General features: G+C 33.6%; 4 protein-coding genes across 5 annotated transcripts; 3 read left to right on the top strand and 1 right to left on the bottom strand.

The window, feature by feature from the left end:
• Nucleotides 1–777: 777 nt before the first annotated feature.
• LOC123228030 (exocyst complex component EXO70H1-like) lies at nucleotides 778–3,008 on the top strand. The gene has a single exon (XM_044653218.1). It carries the CDS (start codon nucleotides 1,002–1,004, stop codon nucleotides 2,871–2,873), a length of 1,872 nt encoding a protein of 623 aa, XP_044509153.1. The 5' UTR covers nucleotides 778–1,001; the 3' UTR covers nucleotides 2,874–3,008.
• A 284-nt stretch (nucleotides 3,009–3,292) lies between these two features.
• On the bottom strand, nucleotides 3,293–6,106 carry LOC123228031 (pectate lyase). 2 transcript variants are annotated; one of them, XM_044653220.1, is made up of 6 exons: nucleotides 5,824–6,106; nucleotides 5,331–5,402; nucleotides 5,051–5,189; nucleotides 4,752–4,962; nucleotides 4,561–4,629; nucleotides 3,293–3,731 (listed from the first exon to the last, which is right to left on the bottom strand). In XM_044653220.1, exons 1-6 carry the CDS (start codon nucleotides 5,948–5,950, stop codon nucleotides 3,495–3,497), a joined length of 855 nt encoding a protein of 284 aa, XP_044509155.1. In that variant the 5' UTR covers nucleotides 5,951–6,106; the 3' UTR covers nucleotides 3,293–3,494. The 2 variants fall into 2 exon arrangements, with proteins under 2 accessions (XP_044509155.1, XP_044509154.1); XM_044653219.1 differs by having other exon boundaries at nucleotides 5,051–5,402; nucleotides 5,824–6,101.
• Nucleotides 6,107–13,063: 6,957 nt separating this feature from the next.
• LOC123227074 (3-ketoacyl-CoA synthase 19-like) lies at nucleotides 13,064–14,702 on the top strand. The gene has a single exon (XM_044651705.1). The coding sequence runs from the start codon at nucleotides 13,102–13,104 to the stop codon at nucleotides 14,488–14,490; it is 1,389 nt and encodes a 462-aa protein (XP_044507640.1). The 5' UTR covers nucleotides 13,064–13,101; the 3' UTR covers nucleotides 14,491–14,702.
• A 2,436-nt stretch (nucleotides 14,703–17,138) lies between these two features.
• On the top strand, nucleotides 17,139–20,854 carry LOC123227983 (ankyrin repeat-containing protein ITN1-like). The gene is made up of 4 exons (XM_044653154.1): nucleotides 17,139–17,327; nucleotides 18,012–18,533; nucleotides 19,078–19,487; nucleotides 19,891–20,854. Exons 1-4 carry the CDS (start codon nucleotides 17,306–17,308, stop codon nucleotides 20,713–20,715), a joined length of 1,779 nt encoding a protein of 592 aa, XP_044509089.1. The 5' UTR covers nucleotides 17,139–17,305; the 3' UTR covers nucleotides 20,716–20,854.
• Nucleotides 20,855–21,631: the final 777 nt, after the last annotated feature.

Raw genomic sequence — 21,631 nt, 5'->3', positions numbered from 1 at the left:
TTAGTTTTGGATTAAAAAGGGCACATGACTGGACACAAATTCAACTGAAGTGCATCTGGAAGAAAGAATTATTAAACAGCTGTATTTTCTATATCCATTATCTGGCTTTCTAGAAGAATTGTAACTTCTACCAATCAGTAATGGAGTTCAAATAACATCCTGTTTGAAGTCAGCCCTGCCAAATTTGTGAATGCCAATGGTATGTGGTTTAATTAAATATTTAAATAAAATATTATTATATGATTTAAATATTATTTTATTTTTAATTTAAAATTATTTAATAAAAATATATTTATGTGATTGTTAAAATAAATAAATAAAATTTATGGTATTTGAAATAAAAAGTAATTCAAGATTAAACTTTTATCTCATAAAAGAAATGTGGTTAGTTATACCATACATAAGTTTGAATCTTTTAGACACAAAATCTGTTATCAAATTAATTGGGTTTTTTGAAGTTGTCAGAGCAAAATCTTAAAAGAGAAGAATCAAAGAAGGAAGGTGGTCTCTCAACTATTGCATTAGATCAATTGTTTTTCAATTCTTCAAATATTGGTAGAAAAGATTTGAACCTTTGTTTTTAAAATCTCATTTCTTTGTCACTTAAGCTACCCATATGGGGCTTAAAAACAAAATTTTCCCACACCTTTCCAAGTTGTTTCTCAATTGACCTCCCCACATTGTAAGATGAAGAAGAATATGTGATCAGAAGAAAATGACTTAATAAATGTTGAACATAATACAACTTTTGTTCTTAGTTCTTTGAATCTGCTCGTCTCCAATCCACTATCATGCAACCACATTTATAACGTTATGCCAATGATTCTTGGTCAATCTTTCTTGCTCCACCAACTCAAGTAAACTCCCCAATTTTTGGCCTAAAAATAAGAAATCTTCCTCTGCAGCTCTCATCTCTATATATCCCCCTGCAAATCTCATTCTCAGAAAATTTAACTTGACCAAGTAGTGCAGAGAGTGAATCTGTAATACCCAGAAACACAATGTCGACTTTCTTCTTCTCTTCTTCGAAGGCTCCCTCTTCTGTTTCTTCATTTCCGAGTTTTTCTACTCATTCGTCCTCTTCCCCTATACACACATTCTCTGAATCAATGATGGAAGGGAGAATAGAAAATGCAAAACCAATCATCACCAAATGGAATCTGAACTCTTCCTCATACACCAAAGCTATCTCAGTTTTTGGTCATAACAGAAAAGAGGCTAAAGAGCTCCTCAAAAGTGTCAAAGACTTGTTTCAAGCCATGCACTTTTTGGTTTCTGAAAATTCACCTTCTCATAAGCTTGTTCTTGCTCAGACCCTCATGCAAATTGCCATGGAAAGGCTTGAACATGAGTTCTATCAGATACTGTCCAAACACTGTGATCAACTTAATCCCAAATCAGTTTCAGGTCAATCCTCTGATGAGTCGAGAAACTCTGACAATAAGGAAGCATCTGAAGATGAGGATGAGTTGAAAAGAGCTGGTAAGACTATAACTGAAGAGGAGAATGTCTCACAGCTTGCAATGTCTGACCTGAAGGCAATAGCTGAATGTATGATCAGCTCTGGTTATGGCAAGGAGTGCATAAAGATATACAAGCTGATAAGGAAATCAATAGTCGATGAAGGACTGCATCAACTTAGAATCGAACAGTTCAAGGCTTCTCGAATTCAGAAAATGAATTGGGAAGTGCTTGAATATATGATAAAAAATTGGCTGAGTGCAGTGAAGATTGCAGTGAAAACTCTCTTCAGTGGAGAAAAAGTTCTCTGTGATCATGTGCTTTCAGCATCTGATACAATCAGAGAGTCTTGCTTCAGTCATATAACAGAAGAAGGAGCAATGAATCTGTTCCGATTTCCAGAATTCATTGCAAAGGGTAAGAAATCACAAGAAAAAATTTTCAGACAAATGGAACTTTATGAAGCACTCACTGATCTTTGGCCAGAAATAGAATTGATCTTCAACTATGATTCCACCTCAGCCATAAAATTGCAAGCTCTTTCATCACAGCAGAAGCTTGGTGACTCAATTCAAACAATTTTATATGAGTTTGAATCAAGAATTCGGAAGGACTTATCAAAAACTCCAACTATTGGTGGTGGGATTCACCCACTCACCGAATCAGCAATGTGCTTCATATGTTCACTAGGAGATCACAGTGAAATTCTTTCTGAAATTTTTGCTGAACATCCTCCAAGAAATTCAACAATTACAGAAACTAACATTGGGAGTTCAACCTCCAACCACAGTTCAGCATCTCCAGCGTCAGTTCACCTAGCCTGGCTCATATTTGTTCTTCTATGCAAACTTGACCGCAAAGCTGAGCCATGCAGAAAAGATTTGTCTTTGTCATATCTATTTCTAGCCAACAATCTCAACTTCATCATTGAAAAAGTTCGCACATCTCACCTGAAGGACCTTTTTGGTGAGGAGTGGATGAGTATGCACAACAAGAAGCTTAAACAATATGCTTTAAACTACGAAACTGTGGCATGGACCAAGGTCTTTTCATCTTTGCCAGAGAAAAGTTCCTCACCAATACCACCAGATGCGGCAAAGGAATGTTTTAGAAGGTTCCATGCAGCTTTTGAAGAAGCATATATGAAACAGACATCATGGAACGTACCAGATGGGAAGTTAAGGGATGAATTAAAGATTTCAATAGCAAAGAAACTTGTACCAGCATACAGAGAATTCTTTGACACATATATCATGATGGTGAATGGGGATAGAAATTTGGAAGTGCTGGTGAGATTTGGACCTGCTGGTTTGGAAAATTATCTATCAGATCTGTTTCTTGGTACTCACATCTTACTTAGTTCTTCATCATCTTTATCCTGCAGCTCATCGCTAGGATGCATAATCCGTTAAAGATAAAGAACACATACTTGAGTACAAAATGCAAGAGTTTCAATGCCCAATGCAATTACTGTTATAATCCATGCTGCTTCTACTCTAATGTTGTTTCAGTTTTTTCATCTGAATAAACATGTCACAAAAACAATTGTGCAGAAATAAAATACATTGCAGTCTCACACTTCTATTCTTCAAGGTTGCCTTTTTTATATTCTAGTCTTACAACTGATGTTATAATGAAACTTTAGAGAAACTGGTTTAGAATTATTGAAAGTGAATAAACATATTAGGCTTTCACTTTCCTTCCTCTCAATCTTTCCTAGAGTTATTAGCACTTGTTAACGATGTATATTTTCCACTAAGGATTAGTTCAAAATCAACAAATTTGTCGATATATCCATCAAAGGAGTCAACCCAAAAGTATGCCAATAGTCTCAAGCAAACTGACGAGTTCTGAAACAATATTAAATACATAGTTACACACACTACATTAATTATATTCTGATAATGGTTTTTTGCAGCCAAAACTTTCCATAATTGTATAATTTTTTTCCCAAGGAAAAATCAAAACACAAATGAATGCATTTAAATGTCACCGCATATTCAAGATGCATGCACAAAGACGATATTAAAAAGCTATGTCGCTACCATAAGGTCTGCTGGTCGAGCAATGGATTGCCAACCCGTACAAATTCTGAGAACATCCTTTAAAGAATCTGAGGTTGCTTCCATTGTCCATGTCGGATAATATGCACTTGGGTGGAAAACATGATCATCCCCCACTTCGGTCAATAAGCATGCTTGTGCTCCATTTAGGAACAAGTCTCCTTCAGATATTATTACGCCAGACTTTGCTTCTGGCTTATCTGCTGCCTACAGGTACATCCAATAGCAGCATTTTAAACATTCAAGTGCCAGCATATAAAACTATACTTTAGACAGGAAATATGATACAGTACAAGAAGGCTAATATCATTAAATGAAGGAACTTTAATACAGGTAAAAACTATACTTTAGACAGGAAATATGATTCTAATTTACACATAAGGAGCACTAAAAAAGGGGTTCAACCATAAATGTTAGTATATACCAGAAGTATTATTATATTGATAAACAAGACAGTACGGATTTCTTTCTGACACAAATAATTAATCGAAGATGATGGAACCAGAGAATAACTCCACACATTTGGCATCCGATAACCAGAGTAAGCATAAAACCCCCTGCAAGATGGTGCATTCCTTGTGGGAGCGTGGTAAGGTATTTGGAGTTTTTCATACTATAAGAATGCATCTCTCATTGATTATTATACCTAGCTCTTCCCAGTCAAAGAAAAGTTTGAGGTTTCCCTCATTTACTCCTCAAAATGTCAACTTATTTCAAGCCCAAATAACAAAGTTGGAAAACACTGATCCTACGTACCAGACTATCTGGTCCTAAAATGCATCAGCAAGTATTCCATAAGACAATGAATTTATTTTCCACTAAAACAATGAGACCATTGCAGAGTAAAAAGTCATGCTTATTAATCATTCCCATTCAGAAAGTTTAATTACTTAAGCTTTTAAGGGCATTTGGTGGACAAGATGTGCTGGTCATGATATCTGTTCAATTGATACAACAGTACACCTAACCTTGTTTTGTGGATCACTCTACATGTTAGTTAATGGAACTACCACAATAAATAGATTGTCACTTTTACCTTCTCTGTATAGTATTCAAAGGTCTTTTTCTTCTGTCCTGCTTCATATATGTTGCATTGGGAGTATATCTGATAAAAACAAAAATGACAGAATATATAACACTACAATAAAATCAGGTAAAGCTAAGAGGATAATAGTATATCACACAGTTAACAAAAAGATCTTAACTGAAAAAAAAAAAATCATTTACCTGGGATTCTACACTAGCACAAACTGCATAAATGCCCCAATTTCTGGTGTAATTATTGTATAGATGAACCTTCCCGAATCTAAGGCGAGGATGTCTTTGCCTTGTCCCATCAAAAAAACAATGGTGAATGGTCACTCGAATGCATCTATCTTCGACATGAGAGGGGTCTGCTCCAATAAGCATTGTCTTATCATGCCGAGAAAAATAACATCTGTTCCACCAAATTTGGAGCAAGTAGATCAGAACCCAGTATTGATCACAATATTTTAGGTCTTATCATCCAATAAGCAAGAACCCACCTAGAAACTGTAATATCGGTGCTTTGTCTCGTGATATCAATGAGCCCATCATCAAAATCACTAAGGCTGCATCGATCTATCCATATGTGTCTAGATTTTGGCTTTATTTGAATGCCATCAACATCATGTCCTCTACCACCTTCAAACTCTAGATTGCATACAATTATATGTTCACATTCCTTCAATCTCAACCCTTTCCCGGTAAGCTTAACTCTCTGGCCCCGGCCATCAATCGTCTTATAAGATGATACACTCAAGTATGAAGCAAGATGAATTGTACCTGAAACTTCAAAAACAATCCACAATGGTTCTTTTCTCCGGCATCCCTCCCGAAGTGATCCTGGACCATCATCTATAAACACACAAATAAAATCAAATAGTCAGTTTGTTAACCACAAGCAATGAAAGAGATGAAAAACACTCTCTTACAGGTATCAAAAAGTTATTATTTTGACAAATGTGAGGTATCATATATAAATTCCATTAAATTTCGTTACGACACAGAGTCAAAAGATTCTTAGATCAGCCCATTATAAAACTTCTCACAACATTTTCAAACTTTTTAATGGAGATTATGTTAACAAGTATCTTATAAACTAAAAAACTTTTGGCACTGGCCTTTCAAGAAAAGCAAAAAAATCCAGATAAAGATCATAATGAGACATTTGATAGTTAAACAATGAAAATCCTAATTTGAATCGTGACAACTCTATCTAAAAAAGCAACATAATTCTGCAAAATTAAGGTATCCAGAATTAGAGAGAGAAGAGAACCGGATAAATTTGTGACGAAGTAGAGCGGCCCGTGCAGCCCGCCCATGGCGAATCTTCCAAAACCCTCGGCCCGACCAGCCAATGCTCTCAGACTGTTCTCCACGTCGCCGTACGGAAGTGAACCCATTCTTTTTCTTCTTCTTCTGGAGCTTGGAAGACAATCTCTGATCTGTATTTTTTTCGTTCGGATCACGAACGAAGTTGACTAAACAAAGAAGTGGATCAGAGGTAATCCTCTAATATGCATCTATTGTTATCTTGTTGGACATACTTACAATTTGGAAAGACAAATATGGATTCACAAAATTCGGTTTAAATGATAAAACGGACCTGAATAATTAAAAAATAATGATTTGATTTAGGTTGAAAAGTTTTTAAAATATTTTTTTTAATTTTAATTATAATTTAGGTAATTTTTAAATTAAATAAAACTAGAAATCGTGTTTTATTTTTTAAAATATATATAATTATATTTAACAAATTTTTTAATAAGTAATTATGTGAATTATTTGTTTTTTTATATTTATTTTATTATTATTTTTATATGTATATTATGTATATATTTTATATGTTTATATTATGTTTTATAAAATTATAATTCAATTAATTTTATTTTAATATATTCAAATATAACTAAATCTTATTTTTTTAGTTTGGTTTGATTTGATTTCAAATCTAAAATAGTTTAGATTAGTTTGAAATTTTTCTCCAAATGGGTTTTTTTTCAATTTGGTTTGAAAATATTTTCGAACAATACCAAACCGAACTATGTACATCTTAAAGACAAATAATTTGATATTAAAAAAGGTTTAGATTTGTAAAAGGATGTTTATAGCTAAACCAAATCCATCAAAACAAATAGAGTACCCAATAGAATTTTATTTCTTTTGTAGGTATATCTTGAAATTAAAAGTAAAAAATAATCAAGAAAATAATATTTAGACAGAAAGATATATGATTGAGGAGCAAAGATTGTTCACCTCATTGAAAATTAAAAATAGAGGAAACTGTTGTGACCTAAAGTCTCACATCGCTCTCGTTCTATCTACTGAGTTTGTATATAAGCAGGGGTCAGAAACCTTTAACTTAATAGACGCGTTTTAAAACCGTGAGGGTCTGAAGCTCAAAGTGGATAATATCTGTTGGACTGTTTATAACAGAAACATCAATTTTAGTGATAACTCCGTATAAATAGTTATTGTTATTAGTACAATTAAAATGTTTTATTTCGTTCAAAAAAAAAGTTAAAGATAATTAATGTATTTTAAGTGTGTGTTTAATTAATTGTTTTTTGTTGTGACCTGAAATCTCACATCGCTCCCGTTCTGTCTACTGAGCTTGTACATAAGCAGAGGTCAGAAGCTCTTAACTTAATAGACGCGTTTTAAAACCGTGAGGGTCTGAAGCCCAAAACGGACAATATCTGTTGGGCTGTTTATAACACGTTATCCGCACGATAGCGAGTGTGTTGTGATCTGAAGTCCCACATCTCTCATGTTATGTCTACTGAGTTTGTATGTTCTGTCTACTGAGCTTGTATATAAGCAGAGGTCAGAAGTCCTTAACTTAATAGATGCGTTTTAAAGCTGTGAGGGCCTGAAACCCAAAACGGACAATATCTGTTAGACTGTTTATAACATTTTTATCCTATATATAAATTGTGTGGGAGATGATACATGCGTTGAAACGAATGATTTCTGAGCTGAACAAAAAAACACTTATATTCATGTAAATCCCAAACTTCCTTTCACAATTTTAATCATAAAAAACAATGATAAAACTCATTAAAACCAATAGTTATATAAAAAAAATAATTAAAAAATTAAAATCAAATATTAAAAATATAAAAGTAGTGGTGGGACGTTCTCTACAAATCATCATTAACTATTACAATTATTTATTTATGTAAGAATTAAATGTCACTGATTTTGATTTAATAGAAATGTCAATCGACTAACTTGGTGACATTTAATCAGTGTCAATAAAAATAATTACATTTCTATTAAATCAAAATCAGTGATTAAATGTCACTAATTTTGATTTAATCAATAAAAATAATTTTTTTTTATTGATTCATTATAAAATACATTTAACTTGATCTGAAGCTAGCAAAAAATTAGTGCATAATCTATCCATTTAAATATTAGAACTATAGAATATAGTGATATAGGAGCTTTCAAATATTATATAAAAAATTTGAATCCCCGATAGTGAGCACAAATCATATAAATGGTATATAATTAAAAATTAAAGATAAAATAATATTTAATTATATAATAACACATCATTATTTATATATAAAATTATATATAAAGACTATACATATAGTTTTATTATATAAAGATGGCCAAAAGACTTATTCCCACCTAAGGTATAGTAAAATTCTAAATTCATATTTGTCAACTTTCAAAACCCAAAATCTTACCTATAAATTAATTTCTGTTAAAATATTTAGTTATAATTAGGGATAAAATTATTATTTTAATAATATTATTAAAAAATATATTTTATAATAATTTTCTTTTAGATTTTAAAAATTAACATCTTCACATCTACTAAAAGTTTTTCACTTTTGAAAAATTACATTTCTCTCCAATCTAGGGTTTCCATCTTTCTCCCATTTTAGCCACCTCTAAGACTTTTAAAAACTTTAGTTTTACCCTCTATTGAACTTCACTTTTTCGATGTCCTTTCCGTTCGTCATCGCCCTCACAGTCGAGCCAATGTTGACAACGAAAAATGATGGGAATGGTTTGTGGGTTTGGTGTGATCTCTAAAGTTGGAAACTCAGATAATCATTGGAAATGGTTTGTAGGTTGGTCGACAATCATCGAGAATCACACGTATTAACAAAGAGAAATGATTGATTTATAGGTTGGTGCGATTTCTTAATAGAGAAAAAACCCTAGATAGGGGGAAACCCACAAATCATTATTGATGATTCCCAATAATTGTTCACATCTTCGTTGTTTAGGAAAGATGATATCAGCTCGGCTGTGGGGGCCGACAATGAACAAAGAGGACGCTAGACAAAGTTTATCCTTACTTTGGAGTGGAAGTAAGTCATTGGGCCTATAAAGATACATCTAATCAATGACGTATAATGAACCGTCCAATAAATTTGATATGATGCGTCTTTATTAGGTGGTTATGGCTATAAACATCAGTTAAGTCAAATATCTGTCCTATTATAAATGGTTCCGTGGCAGTTTTTTTTAAATGTATTATTAAGTGGATAGTATTTGGTATATAATTTTACATATAAATAATAATATATTATTATATAATTAAAAATAAAAAATATTAAAAATATAATAATATATTATTATTTATATATAAAATTATATAAATAATTTTTTTATTATTAAATATAGATAATATAAGTTTTATCGATAGTTTTAGTTATTCATTTATCTATTAAAAAGTAGGATCACATCAAATAGGCCAAAAGACTTATTCCCATCCAAGGTACAGTGAAATTTGAAACTCTCACCTACTAACTTTTAAAAATCCAAACACCTACCCATAATTAATTTTTCGTTAAAAATTTCAATTAACGTTAAGGGTAAAATAGTTATTTAGCAAAAAAAATTAAAGTTTCATCACAATTTCTTTTCCTATCTTTAAAAACTTACATTTTACCCCCAACCCAAGGTTTGAAAAGTGGCAAAAACCCTCCTAGGGTTTGTTCCTCTTCCTTCGACGTCGATTTCTCCTTCTCCGACGGTTGGTCGTCCTCTCTTCCCCCCTTATCTCTCCTCTGATCTCTCTCCCTAGCCTCTCTAACCGTCTTCAACTAGAGACGAAGATGAGCGATCTTCATTTGGACGAAGACATGTCGTCTTCGTCTCTTAGATGAAGACGATCGATCTTCGTTAGAGAGACGAAGACGCGAACAAAGACGACGTGTTTTCGTCTCAAACGAAGACTGCTCATCTTTGTCTGAGTCGTCTCCGATCGAAGACTATCGAAGAGGCTAGGGAGAGAGACCGGAGGAGAGATAAGGGGGGAAGGGAGGACGATCAACTGTCGGGGAAGGAGAAATCAGCATCGGAGGAAGAGGAACAAACCCTAAGGGGGATTTTTGCCACTTTTCAAACCTTGGGTTGGGGGTAAAATGTAAGTTTTTAAATATAGGGGAGAGTTTGTGATGAAACTTTAATTTTTTACTAAATAATGATTTTACTCTTAACGTTAATTGAAATTTTTAACGAAAAATTGATTGTAGGTAGATGTTTAGGTTTTTGAAAGTTAGTGGGTGAGAGTTTAGAGTTTCACAGTACCTTGGGTTGGAAAAAGTCTTTTGGCCCATAAAATATAAGTTGGCCTCGTGGTCTGTTTATCTGAGTAAAATTGGGCTTGAATTGACTACAAGTGATTGTTGATGGAAGCTGCAGTGCAACTTGTCAAAGTATTTATTAGGGTAGACTTTGTTGTTGATTTCCCAGTTTTTGTTTCTGTCCATCACATGGCACAGCGAAATTAATTAATTGTTCAGACAATTCTATAATTGAGGAAGAAATTTATGACCAACATTATTATTATTATTAAATAGACCTCCACTCTCACCTTTCCCAATCCACATTTTTAATTATATTGATGAAGATTTGAAGACTTATCTTCATCCCAAAATAATGGTTGTCGTCCGGTTGGTTTCGGGAAGGCTTCGGGAAAGTTGACCGTCGGTTAGAATGAAGACAGTTGTCAGAGAAGGAGGGATAAACTTTTTGAGAAAAAATATTTATTTTTTAAATTTAAAATAAATATATAATAAATTTTTAATATTTTAATCAAATAATATATTTTTTTAATAACTAAAAATTTTACTAGTATTTATTAGATAAATAAATTTAAAATAATTAAATAATATCTTTATTTTTAATTTTAATAATAAATTTAAACATATATTAAGATAAACGAGTCTCCAATGTCACCGATTTCAACCCACTTTTTAAATTATATTTGCCTTCTCAATGACAAGTTTTACATCAAAAACATCCAAAAAATAAATCAAGAATTAATAAAATTATCGAAATATTAAAATTAAAAAAAATTAAATTTATATTTTTATTATATTTAATATAATAATTATAAATTTAATTATTATATTTTTGATTGATCCATCAATTCAACATTGACAAGTTCCTGTTAATATACAAAGAAAAAACTTAATTATATAATTGAAAACGTTTTCATCCTGTCAACGTTGCATTGTAATAAATAGCACCATGTTTGATGAGCAAAGTCAGTTTCAACGCCATTAAATTTCTGTTGGCAGCTCGAATAAATGTTGCTTGGCGTCAGTCTGTTCTCCCTCTAAAGCAGCCCTCTTATATTATTTTAGTGGCCAATGTCCCATCCAAATTTTGATATGTTGTCAAAGTCATATCTATGGTTTTGAAAAACCCAACATTTCACCCATAAATTAATTATTATTAAATTTTTTTTGTTATTATTTTATTAATAATATTAAAATATATATATATATATATTTTTTTTCAGATTTTGAAAACTTACAATTAATCCCTGACCTCAACTTTAAAAAATAAAATCTCCCCAACCCCCAAATCCACTACAAACTGTAACAATAGTAACGATGGTTGATACTGTCTCTATTTTTAGCCTAATAGAGGGGAGAAACGGTCAATGACATTGATAAAAACGAAAAACTTTATCTCCGTTAATAAAGAAGAGATTGAGACAAATTGTCTTCATTTCTTTCTTGACAAAGAGATGAGACAGAGACGAAACTTTCTCAACGATGAGATGAGACAGAGACGAATCGTCTTCGTTTCTTCTTCGATGAAGAGACAAGATAGATTTGTCTCTATCTCTTTTTCGATGATGAAAACAATTCATAGTTGAGTGCCTCCCTTCTTTGCCACACTAAAGGTGGAGACAGTGACAACCGCCATTACTGTTGCCAGATTTTATAACAAACCTTAAGGTTTAGGGAAAAAATATTATTTTTTAAAGTTGAGGTTGAGGTGAATGAAACAAGATTATATATTTTTTAATATTATTAATAAAATAACGATTTTACTCTTAGTTTTAATGCACAATTTCATCAGTAGTGAATCTATAGGTAAAATTTTAAGTTTTTCAAATCGTATAAATATGTATGTATCTTTATATTAAAACTTGGGTGGGAAATAGTCCTTTGGCCTTATTTTAGTATGCAATTGGAGGAAATCTTGGCCCCATTGGACATGGATCCATATATATCCCACCAAACTCAACAAGGACGCATGGGAACAAGATCTTCCCCAGAAAATGATAGGGCCATGAATTGAATTGAATTTTCAACTGAAAAGTACAGGCTGTATAATAATTAGAAATGTGATTGAACATACGTAGATGTAGTTGAGAACGTAGTTGTAGGTAGAAATACGTATAATCCGATTTAAATTGTAAAGTTTAATCTAATTATTTAAAAATTACAAACTAGTTAGGTGTGGTTTATAAAAAGTTTAATTTAAATTGATATATTTTTAAAAAATAATTTATCGTTTAAATATTTTTTAAATCAAATCAAATTATAAATTGTATTTTTATAAAATAGATATGTATATGTAATCATATTTGATAAATTTTTTTTAATAAATAATTAAGTGTATAATTCATTTTTTATATTTTTTGTTATTTTATTTATGTTTATTGTATATAGAGTAATACTATGTGTACCTATTTTGGGTACACAAATGCATACACACTCATATGTATTATCATATGATTGGTTATTGTTTTATTCTTAATTCAAAATTATCCAATCATATGATGACACATATAAATGTGTATATATTTGTGTACCCAAAGTGGATGCACATAATTTTATTGTTGTATATATATTTTATATTTACTTTACATATTTATTTTATATTATAGAAAACGATAATTTAATTATTATTTATTAATAAATGATTTTAGTAGGATCAAATTGTAATCTAAACTAGATTAAATTATATATTTTTAGTTTAGTTTGGTTAGCAAAATTTTCAAACCCTAAAATAGTTTTATTTTGTTTAAATTATGTTTTCAATTTGGCTTAAAAAAAATTTGAAATTGTATTGAACTGAACCATGCGCAGCCCTACTTCTATGGTAAAATAATAGATAAAGCAGAAAGTTATTAAGTCAACGCCGAGTGAAATGCACAGTTGTCATAATTGAGAAGAAAAAAATATTCCATCGCTGTTATTTATTTGTATTATAAATAGATGTACAAGCAGCATCAGTTTCTTGTATAATTAGAAATACTCCTTCTGATCTCTGTGTTTCCATGGAGTTTTTAATTGTACTACCGTATCTTTTATCTCTTCTTTACCTTGTGTTTCATCTCTGTGAGCTGGTATCTCGAAGAAGAGACCGCTGTTGCTATATGTTAGCCTATGAGTGTTACAAAGCAACCGATGATGCCAGGCTCGACACTGGGTCGAGCGCAAAAATTGTTTTCAGAAACAAGAATTTAGGCTTGGAAGAATTCAGATTTCTCCTACAAACCATTGTGAATTCAGGCCTCGGAGAGCACACATATTGCCCCAAAAATGTCATTGCAGGAAGAGAAGAATCGCCTTCTTTAATCGATGCTCTTTCGGAGATCGATGATATTATGTTTAACACGCTTGATCGCGTCTTTGAGGAGACTCAAATTTCTCCCTCTAGTGTTGATATTCTCGTCGTCAATGTGTCGCTGCTGCCTGGCCTTCCTTCTCTCTCAGCTCGCGTGATGAATCGATACAAGATGAGGGCTGATGTCAAGGTTTTCAATTTAGCCGGCATGGGTTGCAGTGCAAGTCTTGTAGCGGTTGACCTTGTTCAACAGTTATTCAAGTCGTACAAATCCGCCATTGCCGTTGTTGTTAGCTCTGAATCTCTTGCTCCAAACTGGTATTGCGGCAAAGAGAAATCCATGATGCTCTCCAACTGTCTCTTCCGCTTAGGTGGCTGCTCCATGGTGCTAACAAACAACAGATTGTTAAAGCACAAAGCCATCATGAAGTTAAACCATTCAGTGAGGACCCATATCGGCGCAAACGATGAAGCATACGGATGCTGCTTTCAGAAAGAAGATGAACTCGGCTACCGAGGCTTTCTTCTCACCAGAGCCCTACCAAAAGCCGCTGCTATAGCTTTCTCCATGAACCTCCAGGTTCTAGTACCCAAAATTCTCCCCCTGAGAGAGCTAATTCGATATGTAATCATCAGTCGACGCAGAAAAACCAAAGGCGCCGCTGCTAATTTCTTTGACACAGCCAGCGCAGGCTTGAATCTCAAAACGGGAGTCGATCACTTCTGTTTACACCCTGGAGGAAGAGCTGTTATTGACGGGATTGGGAAGAGTTTAGGGTTGAACGAATATGATTTAGAGCCATCTCGAATGGCGCTTCACCGATTCGGAAACACCTCCGCCGGTGGCCTTTGGTATGTTCTGGGCTACATGGAGGCTAAAAAGAGGCTGAAGAAAGGCGATAAAATCCTGATGGTGAGCGTCGGAGCTGGCTTCAAGTGCAACAACTGCGTCTGGGAAGTGATGAAGAACTTGGAAGATCCCAACGTGTGGGAAGATTGCATAGACCGCTATCCTCCGAAATCAACTGTTAACCCTTTCATGGAGAAATACAGTTGGCTCAACGACGACTGCTTGAACTTCGTTAAGTTTCATAATTAGACGCCATAGCCAGAATTGCTGGTTTAGTTTATTTCCTTTTCAGGTTTGCCATTTTCCAAGGTGATGATGGTCAATTAAAACCCTATCTCTGAAGCTGTATTTAGATCAACAATAAAGATAAAATTTGGTCTCTGTTAATGGAGACATTATTTATGTATTCAACAGAAAATTATTATTTTATCATAATGAACTGTATGCCAATTACCAATTAAGTTCAATTAATCATTAATCAAATATATATATAGTTTTTTATTGATAATTAATTTTAAATTTTTATAGGTGTAAAAAAGATTCAAATTTATGTCTTTTTTTTTTTTTAAATCATAATATTTAACCTGTTTTAATAACCTTTGATTCTTTCTTTTTTTTAACATTTCAATAGGTTTTTCAAAGGAGGTTAATTTACTTTAGTCCATTAAACCTTTGCCTAATTCATGTTAGACTTGAGCCTGTTGCTACCTACTTAACCAGAAAGCATTGATCATGACCGTACAGTTCTTGGTGCCTCAATTAAAATTCATATCGACATCATTAAATTGTTAACCACTCTATAAGATCAACCCTAGCTTGCTTAGCTCATCTTCAAATCCTATAAAATTCTAATAAACCGATGCACAGGTCTATGTAATTTGCCGTATAGACATGTACGATAAATCCGATTACTTTAGCCAATTTTGGGTGGTTTTTGTGTTGTAAAATCACTAGAGTGAATTATCAAAAAAAATAGTTATAAAAAAAAAAGATATATTTTTTAAAATATAAATATAATGTTTTAAATTTTGAAGGGGATGTATATTAATTATAAAATATGAAAATTTTAAATGATGAAATAAAAAATAATTTTTTTAAACTAAATTAAAATAAATAAATAAATTTTAGAATTAAGATGAAAAATAAATTTTTATTTTTAAATGATATTTTTATTTTAAATAATTATAATAAAATTTAAAAAATAAATAAATATTTCGATTTTTAAAATTTAAGGTGTGAGGACCAGATTGCCCCACACCGTATTTATTTAAAGCCTTTGTCGCAGATACTTTGATGTTTATAATTTAATTCGTTGATGGATGGGATCATTTGGTGGTGCAGCCCTTAAATAATGACAAATATTTTATTTAGTCCTGACCAGAGAGAAGTGGACACTTTGCGAATACGGAGTGTATGGAGTAGTCGGAGACTGAGGAAGCAAACCTTTAAGAGACCAAGGTCCCACATCGGGAACACACGAAAATCTCTGCAAGAGCCAGATATATATAATACATGGTTGCTACTGTAGCAGAATGTACAGAGCCTGCGATGAGCGCAGAGCGAACTATTCCTTGGTCTTTAACTATAAAATACCGTGTGCTCGCCGCTGAAAGCGGCATACGCCAACTTTGGAAGAGGGTTTCCCGACAAATTCTAGTTCGAACTTCTTTGTACCTATTTATCTTCTATTTAAGATAAAATAATTGTTTGTTTGACTCTTCTGTGGCTGTGTACCCACGGAAAGTTTTCAATCAACATCTCCAGTCATCAATGCAAGCCCAAATGTCCCAATAACAAAACCAACAAGCCCGGTTATCGTCAAGTTAAGCTTATCCAAAATCTGTGATTCTGCAGTATCTAGTCATTTCAAATCTTTAAAATCAAATTTTGATTAACCAAGTAAAAAATTCATAAGCTTCCAAGGGACCCAAGGCCGTGTGAAGAACTAGAGAGGTAGCAGTTGGCAGTGTGTTGGGCCGATCCTGGCACCATCCAACGGGCAACGTTAAGCACATGAGCCGTGTTAAGGCCTGACATTTGGTGGCGTTTTTGTGTTGGGTTATTTTTATTTTTTAATTAAAAATTGTTTGTCAGTTTCTACCGGGCCGGCCCAGGTGCCTTGATTCATAGCCAGGGCCAAGACTTGTTCAGTTCATAAGACTGGCACGATTAAAGGATTTTTGTGCTAGACCTACATGGGTCTGGCCGAAAAGGATTACCCGTGTCGGCAGACTGGCCCCGCTCATTCAACACCGCCTTTGGGAAGAACTTCTCAAAAGTCTGGCCAGGCCATGATTTTTGCTCTGTACTTGGAATACAATTTTAACAATAAAAACCAATTTAATTTTCAGTGTACGTAATTTTCTTCAATTGCAATATCCTCTTCAACATTATTCAAAACCGGGTGGAGTAATTGCTTCTTTCTTCCCATCTCTTTTATCGTACCAACAATTCACCAGAAATAAATCTGTTTATTTTTTCTATCTATATTATATTTTCAATTGTAAAAATTTTATAAATAATAAAAAAATTCCCTTGATTAAGAAGAAATTTTGTTCAAATTAAATTATTATATTAAGTTAGAATTAATTATATTAAATATGATAAATTTTTAAATTTAATAATTAATTTAATAATTATTAAATTTTATAAATTTTAATTTTAATTTTGATATTTTTTTGAAAAAATTGAATTCATTTTTTTTTATGTTTGGAATTTTTTTTAATTATTTAATGGATTGTTTTGTAAATAAATGAATAATTTTCACATCAATTAATTAATAATCTGGCGGATGGCCTGTAAATTGTAAAGATAAAGTTTCGAGTCAGTCGATTGACGTGGAGGGAATAATAATAATAAAATAAATAAATAACAACAAAAGTCGAAAATCTGTTTTCCGCCTTTGGCCATCAGTCTTATCAGTTGTCATCACTCAACTCAATTTCCACCACCCCTCCTTCCTCCCACTTTCCTTCTCTCTCCTGTTTCTTCATTCTTCCTCTTTCCGGCTCTCTTTCTCTTGTAACTTTTCTTTTTGTTTTTCGTTTCGTTTCAGTGCTCAACCATGACCTCATCTATTGAAGAAGGTAAAGACCCGATGCCCATAAATTAATTTCTGTTTTTTAATTTTAAAAGATTCTTTTACATATACTGATTGTAGTTTAACGTGAATCTGGCTGAAATAATATAACTAAATATTATAATTTAACTTTTTGATCTAGAATTTAATTTTTTCTGCTGCAAATAGTTCGAGGGAGGGATTTTCTTTAATTAGATTCTTGGATGTTTGGTTCTCTCGTTTGTCCAGTTGATTGATCTTATCTTGATTGGAGCCATAAAAAAAGTTTAGTGCTTGTGAGAATATATGATCGATTAATTTTGAGCTAAAGAAGCCTAGAGGTTGATTGATTGTGTGGTTATCTATCTCCAGTTCAACTTTGTGTTTTTGGGTTAGGAAATTTTCTGAGTTTCATGGTTAAAGAGAACAATAACTTGAGCAAAATTAAATGAGTAATGCTATATGTACACATTTTGAGTACATAAAATGAATACATAAATGATATGTTATTATGTGATTGGACGTTATTTTATTCTTAATTTAAATATATCTAATTACATGATAGTATATCATTTGGATATCCATTTTGTATATTCAAAGTGTATATATATAGTTTATTGAAATTAAACTATAGTCCTTGATATTAACAAACTCGAGTAGTTACTTTCGTTTTTTTTTTTTTTTTTAAATCAATTGTGATGATTGTTTTCAGAAGCTGGGAGAGATCTTGAAAAAGGACAAGTGACTCCTCAGTTGAGTCAAAACTCTCTTTGGGAGCCTTCACAGACGCCATCACCTACACCTTCGCCATCCCCTTCACCTTCTTCAGCAACAGCACCAGCTTTGGTCCTGTCCAACTCAGGGAAACGCATAGACCAAGCAGGAAAAAAGAAGTATGTGAAACAAGTAACAGGTCGTCACAATGACACTGAGCTGCATTTGGCGGCTCAGCGTGGAGATTTAGGGGCAGTTAAACAGATCCTTGCCGACATAGATTCCCAAATTGTGGGGACCTTAAGTGGGGCTGATTTTGATGCAGAAGTTGCGGAGATAAGGGCGTCAGTTGTGAATGAGGTGAATGAGCTGGGGGAAACTGCACTATTTACAGCTGCTGAGAAGGGGCATATAGAAGTTGTGAAGGAGTTGTTGAAGTATTCGACCAAAGAGGGTCTTACAAGGAAGAATAAGTCCATGCTTGACCCTTTGCATATTGCTGCGATCCAAGGGCATCATGGTAATTCTGTTTATTCCATGTTTTTACTTTATCATGGCAAGTTTGAGTATTCTAAAATAGCATAAGGTTGAAAGGTTTAATTGTGCCTTGAGCTTTTATTTCGTCATAAGGAGTTTAGTAACCTAAATGACAAGGTGGTAGCTGGTTTTCATTTTGTAAACTTTAAACAGTTATTTGCTTGTCAGTTATAATGAGTGGCTTAATGGTTGATGGAGGAGAGTTTGTTGTTCTGTTATGAAAATTCATAGCAGATATCTCTTTAAATACAATTATTAATGGAGAGGTTGCTAATTGCTATAGCACAATTCAAAGTTATGAGTTGTTATATTTACTCATTATGGAGATCAGATTATAATTAAAGATAAGAAAATGTGCGAAGGTGGCTTTCTACTGTCCTCTACCATTGGAGTTTAGATTATGATTTGTTCTTTTTCAAGGACTGAGGTGATGGTTTTTCTCTACATTTGTGAGAAACATTACTGGTTGCAAAAATCTTCCTACATGACTGGGGCTTCAAACTAATAATTATTCTTTTTTATTGCAGCAATTGTCCAAGTGTTACTAGATCATGATCCCAGCTTAAGCCGAACGTTTGGCCCATCAAATGCAACGCCGCTTATATCTGCAGCTACAAGAGGACATGCAACTGTAGTCAATGAATTGCTGTCAAAGGATAGCAGCTTATTAGAGATAGCTAGATCCAATGGGAAAAATGCATTGCATCTAGCTGCCAGACCAGGCCATGTAGAAGTAGTGAGAGCATTACTCAGCAAAGATGCACAATTGGCACGAAGGACCGATAAGAAAGGACAGACTGCACTTCACATGGCTGTAAAAGGGCAGAGCTGTGAGGTGGTGAAACTGCTTCTTGAGGCTGATGCTGCTATTGTAATGCTTCCAGACAAGTTTGGTAACACTGCATTACATGTAGCCACCAGAAAAAAGCGAGTAGAGGTATATATATGTTTTTTCTTTCTTATAAACTAGAAGTGGTGCCTATAGTTGATGCAGCATGCTTATCTTTAGATTTTGTTCTTGCAGAGGTCCATTTTCTGCATCCCATTGAATGTTTTATAATTGTCATGTCTATTTAATAGAGCATGATGTAACTTGAAATTAGAGTTTATGAGTACATATAACTGAATTAATTGGCTAAAGGGATTAAATTTGTTTTTTTCACCTGAATGTGTTGAATTGGATTTGTGTGACTAGAACTTTTTCTGGCAGATGTACGATGTGTGCAAGAACACTGTTATTTTGTGTCAGTCTCGTCCATGAATCCATTAATATATGGAAGCATCCCTGGCAATTTATATACAAACTACCTTTCTTATTGAACCTCCTGTTTTCCTTGCAGATCGTGAGTGAGCTGTTATCCCTTCCTGACACCAATGTTAATGCACTAACCAGAGACCACAAAACAGCTCTTGACATTGCTGAAGAGCTTCCCCTATCTGAAGAAGCCTCAGAAATAAAGGACTGCCTTTCTCGCTATGGTGCTGTCAGAGCTAATGAACTGAATCAGCCTAGGGATGAGTTGAGGAAAACTGTGACTCAGATCAAGAAAGATGTTCACACTCAGTTAGAACAAACTAGAAGAACCAACAAAAATGTTAGTAATATTTCTAAAGAGCTCAGGAAGCTCCATCGGGAAGGGATCAACAATGCCACTAATTCAGTGACTGTGGTGGCTGTATTATTTGCCACGGTTGCTTTTGCAGCTATATTTACTGTGCCTGGTGGGGATGATAATGATGGAATGGCTGTAGTGGTTCACCGTGCCTCTTTCAAGATCTTTTTTATTTTCAATGCACTTGCACTCTTCACATCTTTGGCTGTTGTCGTTGTCCAAATCACTCTAGTTAGAGGTGAGACGAAAGCAGAGAAACGGGTGGTGGAGGTGATCAACAAGTTGATGTGGTTGGCTTCTGTTTGCACCTCGGTGGCATTTATGGCCTCTTCATACATAGTTGTTGGTCGGCGACATGAATGGGCAGCCATTTTGGTGACAGCCGTCGGGGGATTGATAATGGCTGGGGTTCTTGGCACCATGACTTATTATGTAGTGAAATCTAAGAGGAATCGATTAAGGAAGAAATCTGCGAGAATGAGAAGTGGATCCAGCTCATGGCCGCACTCCGACTTCTCCAATTCTGAAATTGATCGAATTTATGCTCTCTGAATGTGGACTTGTACCATTTGAGAACATTTATGGTAGTAGAGAATAGATGCAATCAAACTAGTATGAAAAAGGTGTTCAGACATCACTTGCTTAAAATTGTAGAAGTTAATATTAATCATAATATTTCTGATCTGGCCAATTTTTCAGTGTGCCTTCTCTATTCCCTGCATTCCTTTCTGACAGAATGGCAAACTCAGAACTGCTGATGTTGCCACTTCCTTTAGCCGATAAACGAGAAATGTGGGACGTTGCCTTAGCATTATGTATATTCATACAGGAAAGCTATACATTCCCAGGTGGAGAAACAAGGAAGTTGGTCGCGGTTGTTGTCTTGTTGCTGAATTGTGATGCATTATTGATAATAATATTGTGCTTCTATATCTGTTTCCATTTTCGCTACCACTATCAAATAGTACATCAGATGAAGCTGATCCTCGGAGTTGCGCGCCTGGAATTGCTGTGAAATGAATATTTGTAATTTGATTAATGGTTTCAGAAACTACATGCACAGTAATCGTATGCAATTGTTGTGACAAATTTCCTGCAGTACTCCTATTGTCTAATGGAAAGTAGCAAATTTGATAAATGGGTGGCCTCTGGAGGTGGATTTTTCAAAAAATACAGAAGACACTGCTTCATTGACTGCAAAACTGACCGGTTTGGGCTCCAGTCCTTTCATGTGGCCTGAAGAATGAACATGAAAGATGTAATAATTCACAAGCAAAATGGCTCCACCAAGACGGCTGTACATATGAATTGAGACAATAATTGGAGAAAAAATTATATGCTCTTCCACTTGAAAACTATCAATGTTGATCCGAATCCTATATATTATTAAGAACCAATCTAATTATAATCCGTGGAAGGCAGACAAAAAAATGCATAAATTAAACGATAAGGCATGATTTAGGCTCAT

This window comes from Mangifera indica, chromosome 10 (genome assembly GCF_011075055.1).
Source record: "Mangifera indica cultivar Alphonso chromosome 10, CATAS_Mindica_2.1, whole genome shotgun sequence".
Taxonomy (NCBI): domain Eukaryota; kingdom Viridiplantae; phylum Streptophyta; class Magnoliopsida; order Sapindales; family Anacardiaceae; genus Mangifera; species Mangifera indica.
This window is presented reverse-complemented; position numbering and strand designations above follow the sequence as displayed.